The 17250-nt window shown below is 25.4% G+C and overlaps 1 protein-coding gene across 1 annotated transcript in view; it reads right to left on the minus strand.

Annotated features, from left to right (window-relative positions):
* The window catches only part of LOC129614143 (lachesin), a 151284-nt gene that overhangs the window by 11773 nt on the left and 122261 nt on the right, over positions 1-17250 (minus strand). The window contains exons 6-7 of the mRNA XM_055528559.1: positions 6641-6870; positions 828-1154 (exon numbers count right to left, since the gene is read on the minus strand). Coding sequence (XP_055384534.1) covers positions 828-1154; positions 6641-6870 — 557 coding nt within the window. The remainder of the gene's footprint in view (positions 1-827; positions 1155-6640; positions 6871-17250) is intronic.

A 17250-nucleotide genomic window follows, 5' to 3' on the forward strand; every position in this document is an offset into this window, starting at 1 on the left:
CCAGTTGTTCATTGGTAAAATAAAGATAACAATTAGAAATAAGTGCTAAAGTATTCATTAGCTGTAACAAATAAGTCCCTAATTATTTATTACCTTCAATGTTATAATTTCAAGATTATAATTCGAGATTTGAAAATTCACGCTTACACTTAAATAATATCTATATTGTGTCCTTTGGTGTTACATTGACTCTGTTCTCAATTTTAATATCAAGCTTGCGTTATTATTACTCGCATTTATATATATACATGTGTCAATCTCTTTTGAAAATTTTCAAAAAAAAAAAACATTATTTTTTTTTTGGTTCATCTAACTAGAAAATTATCAATTCGATTCTCTTCTCTTTCTTTTTTACAAATTAAAAATTTTTTTTAAAAATTTCCAATTAAAACTTTTCATTCTTTTGTTTTAGTTGTAAAATTCGAAAAAATTCTGGAAAATCAATTAATAAAAAAATTTGATTTCACTGATTGAACGAGAAAAGCAAAAAGCAAAAAAACTAGAACAAAGCGAGAAATAAAAATGCAACTTTGTTATAAAATTGCATATTATATTTGACCTTGAAATTTTGCTCAAGGATAAATATTTTAAATATTTCATGTATATATTTTGAACTAATCATATGCATTTATCCTTTTTTTATCCTTTCTTTAATACTACCTTTAAATAGTGTTGTAGAAAATTTATGTTATAAAACAATAACAAAAAAAAAATTATACAGCTATACATACACAAAAATAAATGAGTGTGTTGGAAAAAATCGAATATAAAAGTGCTTTATATTTACATATAAAATTTTTTATATATGTAATGGTATGTATATTCACCTTGCTTGAACTCTTGCTTCATAATGTTGATCAGGATCTAAGCCACGTATCATATAACTCATCCCTTGTGTATAATGATGTGATAATGGTACTGCTGGTAATACAACATCTCTCCAATCATTTCTTGGCCAATGCATATTTATATAACCACCACGATGCATATGACTATTACTATTACTATAGATTTGAGATGATGATGATGATAAGTGTAATGGCTGTGATTGTTCAATTGTGTTATCAACCTCATGTCCTTGCGGTAACCTTCGGAAAAATAATTTAAATTCTTCAACTGGTGAATGTGAATCAACCGTCCATGAAATATTGTATCTGTAAGAAAAACAAACAAAAAAAAAGAGAGCAAAATTAGAAATGAAAATTAAAAGAGAAAAAAAAATAAATTAAAAATTATTGTATATAATATGTTGAAGTAAAGAAGAAGAAATAATATTAGAGAGAGACAGAATATTCTGTATATATATAAATGACGATATCGTAAATTAAAATGCATTCGAATTTTAAATGAAAAAAAAATTGGAAAATTTTACCAGCATATTTTTTATAGTGTTAACATTGAACATAGTAATAACATTTATAGTAAAACATTGAACGAGCATCGAACGAGGTTTGAGTGAATTTCACTACTATAGTATATTTCTGAAGGTGGTACAAAGAGAAAAAGAGAAAATTTTTTACCTTATTCTCTTATTTTTGTTTTTCTTGTTTTATATTATTTTGTTAGTTTTCATAGAAAATCGAATAAATTTTTCTTTTACATGTGAAAATTTTGTATTGAAAATATTTTCATTTGAATTTCTGGAACGTTTATATAAATATTGTACAGCACCTTCCATCTACATACATACACGTAATAATATGCATATTGTGATTTCAGAATGATTGAAGGACAGCTTATTTAACTTATTTGAACTCGTATAATTTTTTTTTTATAAAAAAAAGGGTCAAAATATTCACCTTAATTGTGTATGTAGGTACAACATTTTTTTTTATTAAAGTTTTATTTTATTGTTTATCGAACGTATATTATTAATGACATGAAAGGTTCGTTTTAAAAAATAGTATACATATGTCAAATATCAAATATATATGTGTGTGTATGCATTTTTTCTTTCCTTTTTGAAAAAAAAAAAATATTAATTAAAAAGTCCAAAAAGCACTAAGTTAATTGGATGTTTATTTTGAGGTTTTTAAAAAGTCAACAAAAATTTGTGGGTTAAACGGATTCAAGAAAAATTTAAAGTTAATACTATTATGCAATAGTGTCGCTTTTAGTACATTTTAGGTTTGTTATAAAAAGTAACAAAGGTTTTATTCGGAGTGATATTCATGGGTGATATTTATTATTGTGTGTGTTATTTATGTCAAATTAAAGAAATTAACAGATTTTTTGGTTTCCTTATTTCTAATAATTTTATTCATCAACTTGTGTTGGGAAACATGGTTGCCCCGGTTTAATTGGGTCGGATTTTTTGCACAGAGAATCCCAGTGCTTTGAGGTCGGACAAGTTTTTCAATATGCAGCGTCATAGAACGGACTGTGGGATGCATGAACCGGTGACGATCCGGTATATTGAGCGAAATTAACTTGTATTCGTCTGTTTTTTGTACGAACGTAAGTAAGGGGGCGATTAAGGGCAGACTTTACGGTAGCATTGATTTTGTTTAATAAAATAAATTTTATTTTATTCTCAATTTGTGTGACGCTTTCTATTAACTCGCCGTGTATTAGACGTTTGAGTTCGGCTCTTTATTTCTTAATTTTCCTATATTAGTCTTACAATGTTACTACTATGGCCCACTCCCCCTATTAAAACTCTTGAATTAAATAATTCCGAGTAATATCATTAAATTTCCAACTCGAAACTTAAAATAATTTATAGATTAATTATAAAATAATTTTTAATAACACGCTTCTAAAATTTTTAATATTTTATTTATACCTTATTAATAGGTACTAAATTTATGCAATTTATGAAGAGAGAATCTTGAACATTTCTTCTTTTATAAAATTACTATATGGGTATACCATACAGTATGAGGGCATGATATTAATCTGATTATACCAGTATATACTCATATGTATTTGTTATAAAAGTCATTTGTTAAATTTTTTCAGAAAATTTTAATATAAAAATATTTCAAAAAGGAAAATGGGTTATTCTAGTTCTTTTACAAAATAAAAAAAAGGAATGTAAGAATAATGAAATCTATTCATGTGAGAAGAGTTATGCAGAATAGGTTAATAAAAAATAGAGTAGAAATGATGAAGAGAACGATATTTAAAAAATCTTGATAAGTTTTAGATTAAGTTAAGAACTTTTTAAAAGGTTACATAAATTTGTTTTAGTAAAAAAAAAACAACTGTAATTGTAAAAAATTGGAAACGGGCTTTAATAAAAATAAAATTCATTCAATATTTTTTACAGAAAAAAAAATGCAAATTGAAGTTTTGCAGTTGATGGATATACAAAGCAAGTTTGTGATTTAAAATGATGGGGTCGAAGGAGGCAAAAACAAAAATATAACAAATTTTTGTTACTTTTTAAGATTCTAGTGGAAAACTTCAATCTGAACGACTCTATTATGTATGCTGCAAAACAAAAAAAAAAAAATTCAATAAAAAGAATGGGGAAAATTTTAGAAATATTTTTGAAGAGTTCATATACAAGATTTCATATACATACACACGTTTGTTAAAAGTGGAATGGAGAGAAATTCCTTTCAAGTAAAAAAGTAAACCCGTATTACAGTTTATGCGAACAAATAAATACGAGAATATTTTTTTTTTTTCCTGACTTGAAATAAGATTTTATTTTCTGAAACTTTTAAAAAGTTTTAGAAGTGGACAAAAATTATACATAATTTTTTTTTACATTATTTTTAAGGAAAAAAATCAAATATTTTGGTTGAATGTTGGAAAAAGAAAAACGAAATCTATTTGAATAATAAATTTTATTTTGTGTATTCTTGATTGATTATAAAGTTGAATTGAAATTAATTTTAGAGTACAAAATAAAATGGACACAATAACAATATGCGAGTGTAGTTGAGTGTGTATTTGAATGTTTATTTGTAATAGGAAAATATTTTATTTACAGTTTTATCTACTATTTTCCTTTTTCAATTTATTAGAATAACTTTATTGAAATGACATTTCAAGTAATATAAAATTTAAAATATCGAAAAAAAAAAATTTATTTAATTTTATTAAAATGTTGACGTTTTAGAAAATTCAATTTTTTATTTTTAGAATTAAAATTATTTTTTTTTAGTTTATTGACTTGAATCGTGTTGATAATTCGAAAAAAATTGCAATTATACAATATTAAATGAAATTAATTGTGTAACAAAAATGTTTATGCAAATAGTAAATTATGTACATACTTGTGGAAGTTATATATAGTAGTAGCAGTAGCAGAAGTAGTAAGAGAGGGGGCTCCACTAGTACAAACTATCCACAAAAATTGCCAGCTCGCATCCCCCCACCGGTTTAATGGCAGCCAATTCCGCCACCCTCAGCACCCCAAAAATCTCTGCCTGGAAAACCCCACATCCATCAGGCAGCCTAATCGATAGCCTAATCGATAGCTCTATCCCCAACTCCTCGGAGAAGACGCCCACCCCTGTACCATCCATGGTTCTAGAACCATCCGTGTAGATGGACAACCCCTTATGCATGCATAACCTCTCCGCACTCCAATCCTCTCTTTGTGGAATCACAACCCCGTAATCAACCCTCCAGTCGGTATATGGCACTACAAAATCAAGCCTAATGCCCATAGGCTGCATTTCATATTCTCCCAGAAGCTTACTGTGTGTCTACCGCCGCTTTCACCTGCTCACTCACCAGATCCAAGACGAGAATAACCTCCAAACCTAAAGTGGGTGTAGTACGCAATGCACCAGTCACCCCAACAAACGCCATACGTTGCACCCTCTCTAACTTCCTCCTCTCCCTATCCCGAAGCACCGCTCGCCATCAGACCAATGCCCTATACGTCAGGATACGACTAACGACACACTCATACAACCAGTAGACCAGTCGAGGACTAACTGCCCAACGTCTACCAGCCTCCCCATTGCAAACAAACAACGCATCTGGAAGTAATCAACTCATTACTTCCGGATATTTACCTGAGACCAGGATTGCCACATCATCCGCATAGGCAGTAACTCTACACCTACTATCCCCCATGAGCTTAAGATAACCTTCCATAAGCAGGACCCACAAATATGGCGACAGGACCCTCCCCTGAGGAGTACCTGTCACCGACAACACTGCCACCCTAGTAGTAAGCATTTGCCCTATCCATCTGATTATGCCTTTCTATACCCCTACAACCTCAAGAGTCTCTACGATAGCCTCAACTTTCACACTATTGAAAGCACCCTACACATCCAAGAAAGCGTCCAATCTATACTCCTTGTACTGCAGAGCCACTTCCACCTGAGTGACCACCGCGTGCAGCGCCATCTCCACAGATCTCCCTCTCAAGTTGTATAGAACTTGAAGTCACACGGAGACTCTAAAACATTTCGAGTTGTAGAGAATAAGGAAAAAGGCATATAAAATCAAATGAAATAAATATGAGCTTTGTTTTAAAGATTTTTTTTATGTACATATATATTTTGCTGCATTTTGTTATACATATGTGTATGTATATTATATAATATCAAAATTGCTCTCTTGCGAGAGAGCTTTCCACTACAATCAAGTAGCGTTATTTTTACACTTAAAATACTAACAATTGGAAAAACAAAATACAATATATGTATTTCGACACTGGAGAGGTTCTTCAAGTGGTTACACACTAATATGCACATTTTACATACATATGTATGTTTTAAATTTAAACTTCTTGGTTTCGGCATATAATATATTTTATGACAAAAGTAGATGAAGAACAGGGAACAAATATTTTTTCTATCTATTGAGTTTTTAATTCATATGTCATACAAAGTAAACATTTAAGAACAAAAACTTAGATATGTATGTATCAAAATCATACTGAACTTTTCTTACATTACATTGTTGTTGAAGTGTAATATTAACCTTGCTGTTGAAGTATAATAACACTTTGTACTTAAAACCTTTATATTTATAAAAATTTTTATACCTTTATAATTATAAAAAAGTTACTTAATAAAACTTAAAAAATCCCGTCGCGTAGTTGGATGCTGCGAAGTTTTAAATGCGATTTGCTCGATTTAAAAAATATGAGTTTGAATCAAAAATGCACTCAGCCGATAATCTAAAAATGTTCCTGAAAAAGCATCGGTGATAGTGCCAAATGAATTGTTTTACTCACATTTGGTTGAATGCCACTTTCACTGATATTTTTTAAAAATTAAAAAATTTTGAAAATTTTTCGAATTAAATAGATTTTTACTACTTTTATTGGAACCGAATTTTATTTCAAGTTAAGCGAATTCAAATTACATATGTAGAATAATTTGTATCAATAAAATTATGCTAATGTTTAAGACAAGCCAAGGAAATTTTTGAATTTAGAAGTAAAAGAAAAATTTTATTATGTAACTCGCGTCAATTATTTATTTAGCGGTTAATCAATATTTATCGTAAACTACGAAAATAAATCGAAACTTATTTACCTACTAAAATATTATGAAATTAGATTTAAATTGAAATAATAAAGAACTGAAATCTTTAAAATATTATAAAAAATTTTACCATTTAACACACACTACGTATTACTTAAATCTGTTGTTAATATTGGATATTGGTTATAACATACTTAGAAGCACATTTTTATAAACTTTAATCACATTCTTACCTATCTTTATATTGGCTTATAGGTGGTGAACTAAATATTGCTGTGCTAGGTTTTCCACTTAATTGTAATGTTTTTCTTGATTTACCAAGTTGATTTTCTGCAACACATGAGTAATTACCAAAATCTTGTGGATGAACTTTTCTTATAATTAATGTATGACGTGATCCACGATTTTCCATAATGTGACGTTCTGTTGTATCTAATTGCATTGTCTCTTTAAACCATATCACCTATTTTGAAATGAACAAGAATATACAAAAATAAATTATAGCTATATTGAAATATTTTTAATGTAAAATAAAAATTTCAAATTAAAATAAAAAAAATTATTTAATTTTATTATTGGATGAAACTAAATTGAAGATATCAAATGTCGTCTTAAAATATGTTTAAAATACCAATAAATTTGTTTGTCATTTTATTCCCGCAAAATGAAAAATCCTATTCGCGTTAAAAGAGAAGTGCATTGTCTTTTAAATGTCATTTTGGTTTAACCTATAAATTATTTTACGTAAAAAATGAGAATATACGAGTAAAAAGCACAAAATAAAGAGAAAAAAAAAACCATAACAAAACAACATAAAGATGTCGTTGATTTCATCGTATTAGGGTTACCGTATGAGCATAAAACTTGGACTATATGAAATTTTACAAAATCTAAGGACTGCTGAATTAATTGCAGTTAAACATGAAATTAACTGCATTATTTCTGTGATATTAGAGAATTCAGCAATTACTACTTATAAGTTGAATCCAGTAGCAATATAGTAATACTGAAATTTTAAATATCGGGGGATGTGCTTGTTGTAAGACAAGTGTTTTAATCGGTTGTTTTCATTAAAATTTTTGTTAACATTTTCAGAAACCTACTCATTGAACACCAGAAATTTTATGTACAATTTTAAATTTAGTTGCTTCGATTGTTCCGTCTTTTAGTTACATATATGCGTATGGTAACACTTAAAATATTCAAAATTTATTTTAAGCTTCTTTTAGCTGTGTGAATCTTTGTTTTTATTCAAAGAATAAAAACTACATTATGATCAACCTATAAACCTTTTTCTTATCTTCTTAAGTGAAGTATTAGAGCGTTAGTTTTATAGAAAATAGCAAAGAAAAAAGAAACCTCTATCAATACGGGGGTCGTTATCATTTTTATTTTACCCGTATATATTTTTAAAACGCAGAAAAGAAAACAAAACCTAAAAGGACTAAAAAAAACACAAGAAGTTTGCAAAATCAATGAAAAATGAAATGAAAAGACAAAGCTTTTAAAATCTTAAAATATCGCTATCGCTGTGATAAATTGATTCAAAATGAATTCAGAGCAACTATTTTGAGATTCACAAGTGCAACAACGTTTATTCTAATCGCAAAAGTATAATAACATCCTTCATATAATAATTTTAGAATCTCTTGTAGCTATTATAGTTTTTTCTATATGAATTGACAATTTTTTTTTCTAATAATCTGAAATACAATAAATTGTAAAAACAAGGTAAGTTATTCTTTCGCATATATTGTAGTAGTTTTAGTGTGACAGGAGATTGAATATATTGTAGCATACGTTGTTTCCTTCTATACACTAATCAAAACCAGAAGAATAGTATATAAGAAACAAAATCAATATATTTAATAATAATGTAAAAATAGAAGAGGTTTCTAGACAAGGAAAAGTGAATATTCTAGACTCAATATAATATCCGAGAATCTGTAAATCAAGAATATTGAAAGAGAGCAAGTAAGAAAAACAAAACAAAGACATCATTGAAAAAGTATAGAGGGATCGAAAAGATTTTTTTTCATTACTTTTTTTCTGTTGTCAGTTTCCATATATTTTTTTTATTGAAGTCTAGCCAACCATGTCCTACATTATTTAATATGATATACAGTAAAAAAATCCTTATAGTATGTATATGTGTAATATGTATGTGCAGTTTTATGTACTATTTATTGTATATTTATTTTTTAACATAATATAAACTATATATGTATGTATGTTCATTTGTATGTAATGTGATAAAGTAGTTTTACATTGATCACATTAAAATCGATCGGACTTACATATAAGATTTTAGAATTTTTATCCTTTTTTTATGTTTTTGTTTTATTTTTACACAAATAAATAATTTTACACTAAAAATCTTGTGACAATGAATTGTGGAATTTAAATGTAATCTGTGTACGTATTTTAAAGTAAAAATACTTAAATATAGAGGGAGGTGGGGTGGTTGCAAATTCAATCAAGTGAAAAGTTAAGTGAAAATCCTTTTACAAATCCTTGTTTTTTTTATGTTCAAAGAAATAAAATTAATAAAATAGAAAATTTATTGTCGATTTTACCGACTTACGAGGAAAAAATTGAATATTTTTTCTTAAATTTAAAAATCAAATATTTTAAATTTAACGGGAGTTTTTTACAGGAGAAATACGAAAAAAATCTTTAATCGGAAATATGCTGCACCTAAAAGTATGCAATTTTCATTTGGCGAATCAAATCAAACATTTTTAATGTGTGCTGAAAATAAATTATTTAATGAAAACAATGATTTATTGAAAATGTAGTTATTATTTGTAATATTATTCCCTACTTCTATGAGGTAAACAAAAAATCAAGGGAACTATCAATATTAATATAACGCTCGAATTTAGTGATTAATTAAATAATATTGCTTAAGTTTCTGAAAGGAAGATATTTGGCGTTCTCTTCTTACTTTTACAGATATTTCGTTGTGCGCAAACAATGTGCATTTTTGGTCAATCATATCGTGTTGTAACCAACTCTGCCTGTAAGAATAATATATTTCGTCTACAAAATGTTAATTCCATATATGTGTATGAAAAAATGGAGTAGGGGGGGAGGAGGGAAAGTCTATAGTACAAAATATATTAAGGAATTGTTCGATTTTAGTACGTGTTCCGTTGCTTCTTTTATTTTAAGTGAAAAAGTAAATTGATTTTTATTAACTCTATTCTTTTTGAATTTTCATTTTTATTCCTTATATCATTATGGTTTTTCACTTTGTTCCTTGTAAAACTTCATTCCTTTCAAAAGTTGTAAGATCTCACATTGTACTGGTTGGTTTCTATTTGACCATTTATATATCTAATATGTGGTCTTTAAAGTTTTAAGAACATTCAATGTTCAATTTTATAGAAAATTGTATACACATAATATATTAAAAAAAAAAATTTTTTCCCAGAATTAGACGTGTTCTGAAAGTTTTTTCTTGATTATTTTATTGTATATTTTTTTTTTTTTTATAAAATTTCTTCTTAAAGATATAGAGAGGATTTATATTGAGTAGCTATTCGAGTACGTAAGCATATTATATATTTAGATAGATATAAATGGATAAAAAATATATATTCTTCGTTTTATAGTACACAATAATAATATAATTAGACAATGAGCTAATAAATAAGATACTTGTATATGATATTTGAAGGATATAAGAAGGGTAAAAAAGCATTGTAATTCGAACTTTTGAAGTATACAAGACCTAGAATACACAACCATATATCCAATTAAATTTATATCGTCTTTTATTAAAGGTTATTGAAACGTGAACTTTTGTTCTGTATTTTTCATTGTAATTTGTGATCATGAGAAGAAAATAATTTTTAGAATTAGAAAATTAATTTTCTTATAATGATGAAAAACTGTTTAAAAAAAATTGATAAATCACTTTGGAAATACAATGAACGCAAAATACAAAAACAATTTGTAAAAAAGTTAAACAATAAAATAAAATACTTTTTTAAAAATTGTTTAAGATTAAGTTCACGAAAAAATCACTGGAATATTACATATCAGGCTGAAATTATCTGATACAACTCAGATTTTGACTCAGACTCAGTTGATCGCTGTTCAAAACTTTCAAATAAAATCAATTGTCACTATTATTTTTAACTTTAAAAATTTGATAGCAATATTGTTGAGAATGTAGAGTAATTTTTATTATTTGCCATCGGACAAAATTTGATATTAAATAGAAATTACATATGTTATGGCTTTCCTCAGAATCAGACTAAATCTCAGATTTTTTCGTATATAAAAACAGTACGTAACACGTTTGTTATGCGTTTTTAAATTTTATAAAAATTAATAAACAAAAGAATCTTCTTAAAAAATTTCAGTTCATTGAGTCGAAAGAAGTGTAGTTTTATCAGATAACAGTTTAAGTTTTGAATAATGTAAACCAAAGTGTAATACAAATTTTGCAATTTAAAAACGTTCTCTACAGGTCAGGAGTCTTATCAAAATTGAAGAAATAAAATAAAAATAAATATTGGCCAACAAATTAAATAAAATAGTTCTTTTATTGTACAATGGATTTCGAAACATAACTACAGAAATATTTGAACTAACCTCTTTTCTTTTAAATTATTTTGCTACACACAAGGCAAAGCATTTTAAGTGTTAAATTGACTTAAAATGTTTAGCCTTGTTGGTAGCGATTTGATATTTGATTTACAATCTTATAACATAAATTATAATAAAACCGACTAATAATACTATTTTTAAAAATATCATAAACTTGAAAGGGTGTTGACGTGTTTAAGGACTCGAAAAAAAAGCAAGATTTCTTGGTATAATAAATTTATTTCTTAAATATTTAATTTGATAATTGAAATTGCTTTGCTGCATTAAGACTCTATAGCCACAAATATGCATTAACCATTTCAATAAAATAGAGTTAATTAAGCTTTTAACTAAAATTTTAATTGGGTGCCATAATTGAAAAAAGTAATTAAGTTGAAAAATTATTTCCGGCTTTTTTTTTTTCATAATATTTAAAATTAATTTGTGTATTATGTTGTTACGCGTGTTGATAAGAGACGCATTTTCCTTTTAATTAAAACAAAGAAGCAAAACATTTTCTTCTTACCATTTACAATTTAAAAAAAGCATTTTATTATAAATGAAAAATGACGCCACGCGTTTTAATTATAAAAACTAATTGCTACTGCGAAAATCAAGTTATTAAATTTTACTTAATTTAATTTTAAAATGTAATATTAAACCCGTATTTAAAATAGTAAACGAAAAAACTGAGAACCTTATTAATCATAATAACAGTAATAATAATAATAATAATAATAATTATTAAGTCATTTTCTTATCTGTTAAAATTTCTACAAGTTCTTTTCGTATATTTTTAAATAAAGTATACCGGTTGGTTCGTTCGCATGTAATTTAACGATAATCCGTGCAAAATTTATAGTTAATTAAAAAATATAAAATTGTGGAAAACAAAAAAAAAAAAATCCACTTATTTTTGAATAAATGAGGGGTTGAAAAAAAAGTGTACCTTCTCCTGCCATGTCCTTATTCCTTATAAATTTCAGTTTGTTTTAATTTTCTTCATTTTTTTTTTTTTTTTTTTTTAGAAACCCTACCAGCTTGCCATTTCTATATTTAGAATTTTTCTTTTACATGTTAATCGAAAATATCAAAATATTGTTTCGTTTTTGTTTTTATTTTGTACATTTTTATTACAAATTAACATGTTATATTTTAATAATTAAAAAATTTAATATTATAATACTTGGATTGTAAAAACATACATTTATACTAATACGAATTTGTGTATATATATATACATATGTATATACAAATATAATACTGTAATTAATACAATAGATTAAATTTTGTAATTAAATTTTATTAAAATGAAGAAAAGTATTTATTATATTATTTTTTATTATATGACCTCGATTTCTGTGCAAGGATAATCATCATTTTCATGCCAACACAATATACATAATAAAATAACAAAAATAATAATAAAATAATAATATTATACAACACATATAAATTGAGATTTTCTAGTTTATAAATAGATTTTCTTTAAATTTTCTTTATATATACAATGAATAAATTTTAATATACAAGAAGTATAGTAGAATGATACAAGCTCGAAACATTTGGTTTAACGCAATTTTGTTTTCGAATTTGTATGGCAATATAATCACAACCAATTTTGTTGGCCTGATATTTCATTCATTTTATACAAAATTTTAATACTATACGGTTTCTAATATCCGAGATATGATCAAATCATTTTTAGATTTGAATGGCAGCTATTCGAAATACAGTTATGATTGAATGCAAATTAAATAGGATTTTTGCCAAAAAAAAAAACTCTTATTGAATCTTTCGTTAGCATAGTCTAACGGGATTTTTGAGAATTCGCTGTGACTGCGAAACGAACGAACAGAAATGACTAGATTTACTCAAAATTCCACACATACTTGTGTCCATATGTTAGTGGTTAATTTATAATATCTATTGAAAATTTGTTCATACGGGTATACACTCGTTTAGTAACTTCTTTCTACCAGATTATTTATTAAATATAACTTTGAATATACTTTGACCGCAAATCATTTTAAAAGAGGCTCGTCTTTAATAAAATTAATTTCATAACTGCATTGCAAAATTTTTATTTTGTTGTCATTTCTTTTTTTTTTATTTTCTTTCTTTTACTTAATGCCGTCTTATCTTCTTTTAGAAATCTGCATATTAACAAGGTTCCACAACATAATATAAAAAAAAAAAACAAAATTCTTAACAATACACTGATGTACATTAAAATAATTTTATGTTTTTCTTATTTTCTAAAGATTTTCTATATATGTATAATAAAATATTCGAAGAAGAAAATCCTTGTATATGTACAAAATACATATATACATACTAAATTCAAAGGACATACGTATATTATTATATTATTATTGTAAAAAATATACAAAGTCTTAAATGAATGCACAAAAGTAAACTTCTTTATGTATTAAAAAGAACAATAAATTTTGTGAAATAAAATAAGAAATTAAAAAAAAAAGAGAGAAAACAAATGAAGTAAAAGTGAAGAAAAGTGTTGAAAGTTTTCGTGGACATGAATATTAGTGTTAACGTTACAAAAATACAAATATACCACATATATACCTACTATTAAGAAATTTTGCATTACACAGTTAAGATATATATGTAGATACGTAATGTGTTTGTGCATATAATTATAAATGTGAAGTAAAAGAAAAATTACAGGAAATTTTCTCTTTTCTTTTCATATAAAGAAATTTAATCACAAAAATCTAAATTGGTTTTATTTTTCAGCAAATTTCTTTGGTTCATTCTTTAACTTGTTGTATAACTATTCTGGACTCTTATGTTTTAAGAACGAATAAAATTGATGTTAAAATAACAAGCAAATATCAAATTGCCTTCCTTTATTTTATTCTTTTAGGGCACATAATTGAAACTTTAAGACAAAAGACTAAAATTCGCTGAAATTCGCTATAAATTCGCTGAAAAAATAAATAAATTATAGACAATAGACTTCCCCAAAGTTTTTTTCATTAAAGAGGAAAATAAAAACTTTTTTTTTAACTTAATAAAATATAACAGATTTCGCGTTTCAGATTATTGTGATTAAGCAATTTCTGTCATTATTTCACATATTCATTCATGCAAAATTTCATTGTGAATGAAAAAATATTAAAATTTTTAAAAAATTCAGTCATGATTTGAAATTTTCAAATGTAAAGGCAATTTTCATTTATACAATTATAAAATAATATGCTTTAAGTCTTTAATTTTTAAAAGTTCTTGGTTTTGAAGTTACAAATTTAATCTAGACTGCTCTTCATATCTAACATAAACTGTTCATTTTATGAATTTTTTCTAAGAAAATAGTTTCTCAATAGAGAGTATTTACAGCAAACCCAATTGCATTTTAAAAAATTTTACAATAAATTTATAATTTAAGTAAAATAACTTATAGTTTTAAGTGAAACATTAAGTTATTTTAAAGTTTTAGATCTACATCACTAAAATAATTAAGTAAAATTTTCAAAAGTTTAGACAGTACTATAAACAAAATATTATTTAAAAAATTTCTTGATCCTTTTTTTTAGAATTTTTCTTTTTGAAATGGTAGAAAAATGTGAAATTGAGTTTATGTTGTTTAAATATTTTTGCATGTTCAATTCATATTAACAAGTTTTGCGCTATTATCCTGTTAAAAATAGAATGAAATGAAGTTGTATAATAAAAGGTACACATATATAATATAATAATATGATTGCAATGTAGCATATACACACATACATTATTTGAATATCATTCTTAGAAAATAGAGAAATGCATTCATATTTACTTTATTTCTTTAATTTTTGCTGTTCTTGTTACGAAAGCGTGTAAGCATTGAAAATTTAATAGCAAGTAAAAATGTTTTTTTAATTTAATAAAAGAATATCTAACAAATTTTGTTAGTTTAGCTATGTATGCTATAATAATAAACCGAAATTGTATAAATATAAAGGGAGAGCTAGAAATTGTATGTCAGACTTAAAATTCAATTTAAATGTAGGGGTATAATTGATTTATTAGTTAGATTGTTAAAATATAGATCAATTTAGTGCTAGTCTGCATGTAAATAAAGTTAAGTATAGGCTAGAATGCATTAATTTTAAGAAATGGCTATATTCTTGACTAGAATTTTTTGTTCTTCACAAATTGATGAAATAAAATAATAAAATATTTTAACAAAAATGAAATAAAATAATAAAATATTTTAATAAAAATAATAAAATATTTCATGCTCGCAGAGGGAATTTAACACAACATAGTTTTGATCTAATATTATTTCCAAAAAATCTTTTCAAATTATTTTGTTCAATTGGTTTTGTCACATATGGTGAAATTTCAAAAATTTCAACAATAAATTCATTTATTAATAATATTAAAGAAGTAGTAGGTCAGTTCTAAAAAATTTCGTAGCATATCAGTAGATACATACAATAAAAGAAGGAAAAAAAAGCAAAAAGTAAAAAAAAAGATAAAAATTATAACAAAAAATCAAAAAGGTACCAAATACATTAAAATCTTTAACATTTTTATAAAATCCTTCCTAGAACAAAAGATGAAAGCAAAAAATATAAAAATAAATAAATTTAATTAAAAGTGTTTGCCATAAAAATTTTTTGTTAGAATTTTATTAAAAGAAAAGAAAAAGATTAAATAACTTTGTTTTTGTATACGTAAGACTTCATTCCGCTATAATAATATAACAGTTTTAAAAGGTTGTTTTTTTAATATGCTTTCTGTATAGGAATCTGCAGAGATTAGATTTTAAAATTAGGTTAAAACAAATTTTTTTCTACAAATTTTTGTTCATTTTATAATTAACTTAATTTAATTAATAAAATATTAATTTGTAGAAATAAAACGAGTATGCAATACAGTTATCTTCTGGTCAAACTTGGATTGTATGTCTGCTTAGTATTCTTCTTCTGTGCTTCTGTGTTTTCTATAATCAACGATGTGTGTATAATATTAAAGTATTTGTCCGTGTTTCTTGAATTCCTATTTTGGAATTAAACGGACAATATAATTGCACTTTCACTAAAAATATCGAATTATAATTTGTCAGCCTATGTTTTAATCCTAAAATTTAAATTTTCGAACATATAATACGAATATGATTACCAAATTTTGACTGAAAGTTTTTAAATATTGCATATTTTAAGATGGAAAAATTGTGTACGTACACAATTATATTCATATACATCATTAACATACTCGGTCACTTATTCAAAAAAACAAAGAATACGGCATATTTCTCATTCAAACTTATAATGTAAGAAACTCAAAAAGTTTTAAATTTGATTTTCTCATATATGCGAATTTTGAGTTATACAAGTGTAACAGCGAACAGACGATATTGTATTGTTAAATTTTTGCAAAGCTGTTACAACTCAAAAAATAACATTTTTCTAGTTAAGCAGGGCAACTTTTGGAGAATTTCTTTTCCTATCTTATACTAAAATTATAATTTTCTTACATTAAAAATTAGTCATAAAAGAGTAGATAATCGCCTACCTGGGGCGTAAAGAAAATTTTTAAAAACGAAATTTCTAATATTATTTAATATTATTTTCAATAAAATATTTATTGCAGCAACAATTAGAAATTATTCTACTTTCATAAATTTTTATATTTCAATAATTTCTTTGTAGTTCTCATTAAAATTTATTAAAATAAAACTGACCTTTAATTGATGTCATTTTAACCTTTTGACCTTTTTATATCGATAGTTTAAAATGATTGCAATAAAAATTTAATGGCTCTTCTTTTTATGTCCTGCATACTACATACACTTTTTTTTCAAACTCATTTATTCAATACAATAATGTATATTGTACATAAAACAATTGCCCTGTATTAAAGTGTTATACTCTTACTTTACAATTAATTAAAATAATTATACGTTCATCTACATTATATATGTGTATATATACATAACTAATATATAAAGCAACTGATATAAAAGCCGTCGACACTGTCCCTCGAATATTGTTTTATTTTAAATAAATGCAAAATAAAAAAGAAATTTCTGTTGTTATATTAAGTATTAACCCTAATTAAGTTGCATAAAATTTGCATTTATATATTCAACCTTATTAATAACAATACATTAAGATAAAAGAAATGACAATAATGAGAAAAAGTTGAATAGGGGGGAAGACAGATATATATTAGTTAAGGAAAAACAAAAACAAATAAAAGCAACTTTAAGAGGGTGAAAATTTAACATGTTTTT

This window comes from Condylostylus longicornis, unplaced genomic scaffold (genome assembly GCF_029603195.1).
Source record: "Condylostylus longicornis isolate FDR11 unplaced genomic scaffold, ASM2960319v2 ptg000104l, whole genome shotgun sequence".
Lineage (NCBI taxonomy): Eukaryota > Metazoa > Arthropoda > Insecta > Diptera > Dolichopodidae > Condylostylus > Condylostylus longicornis.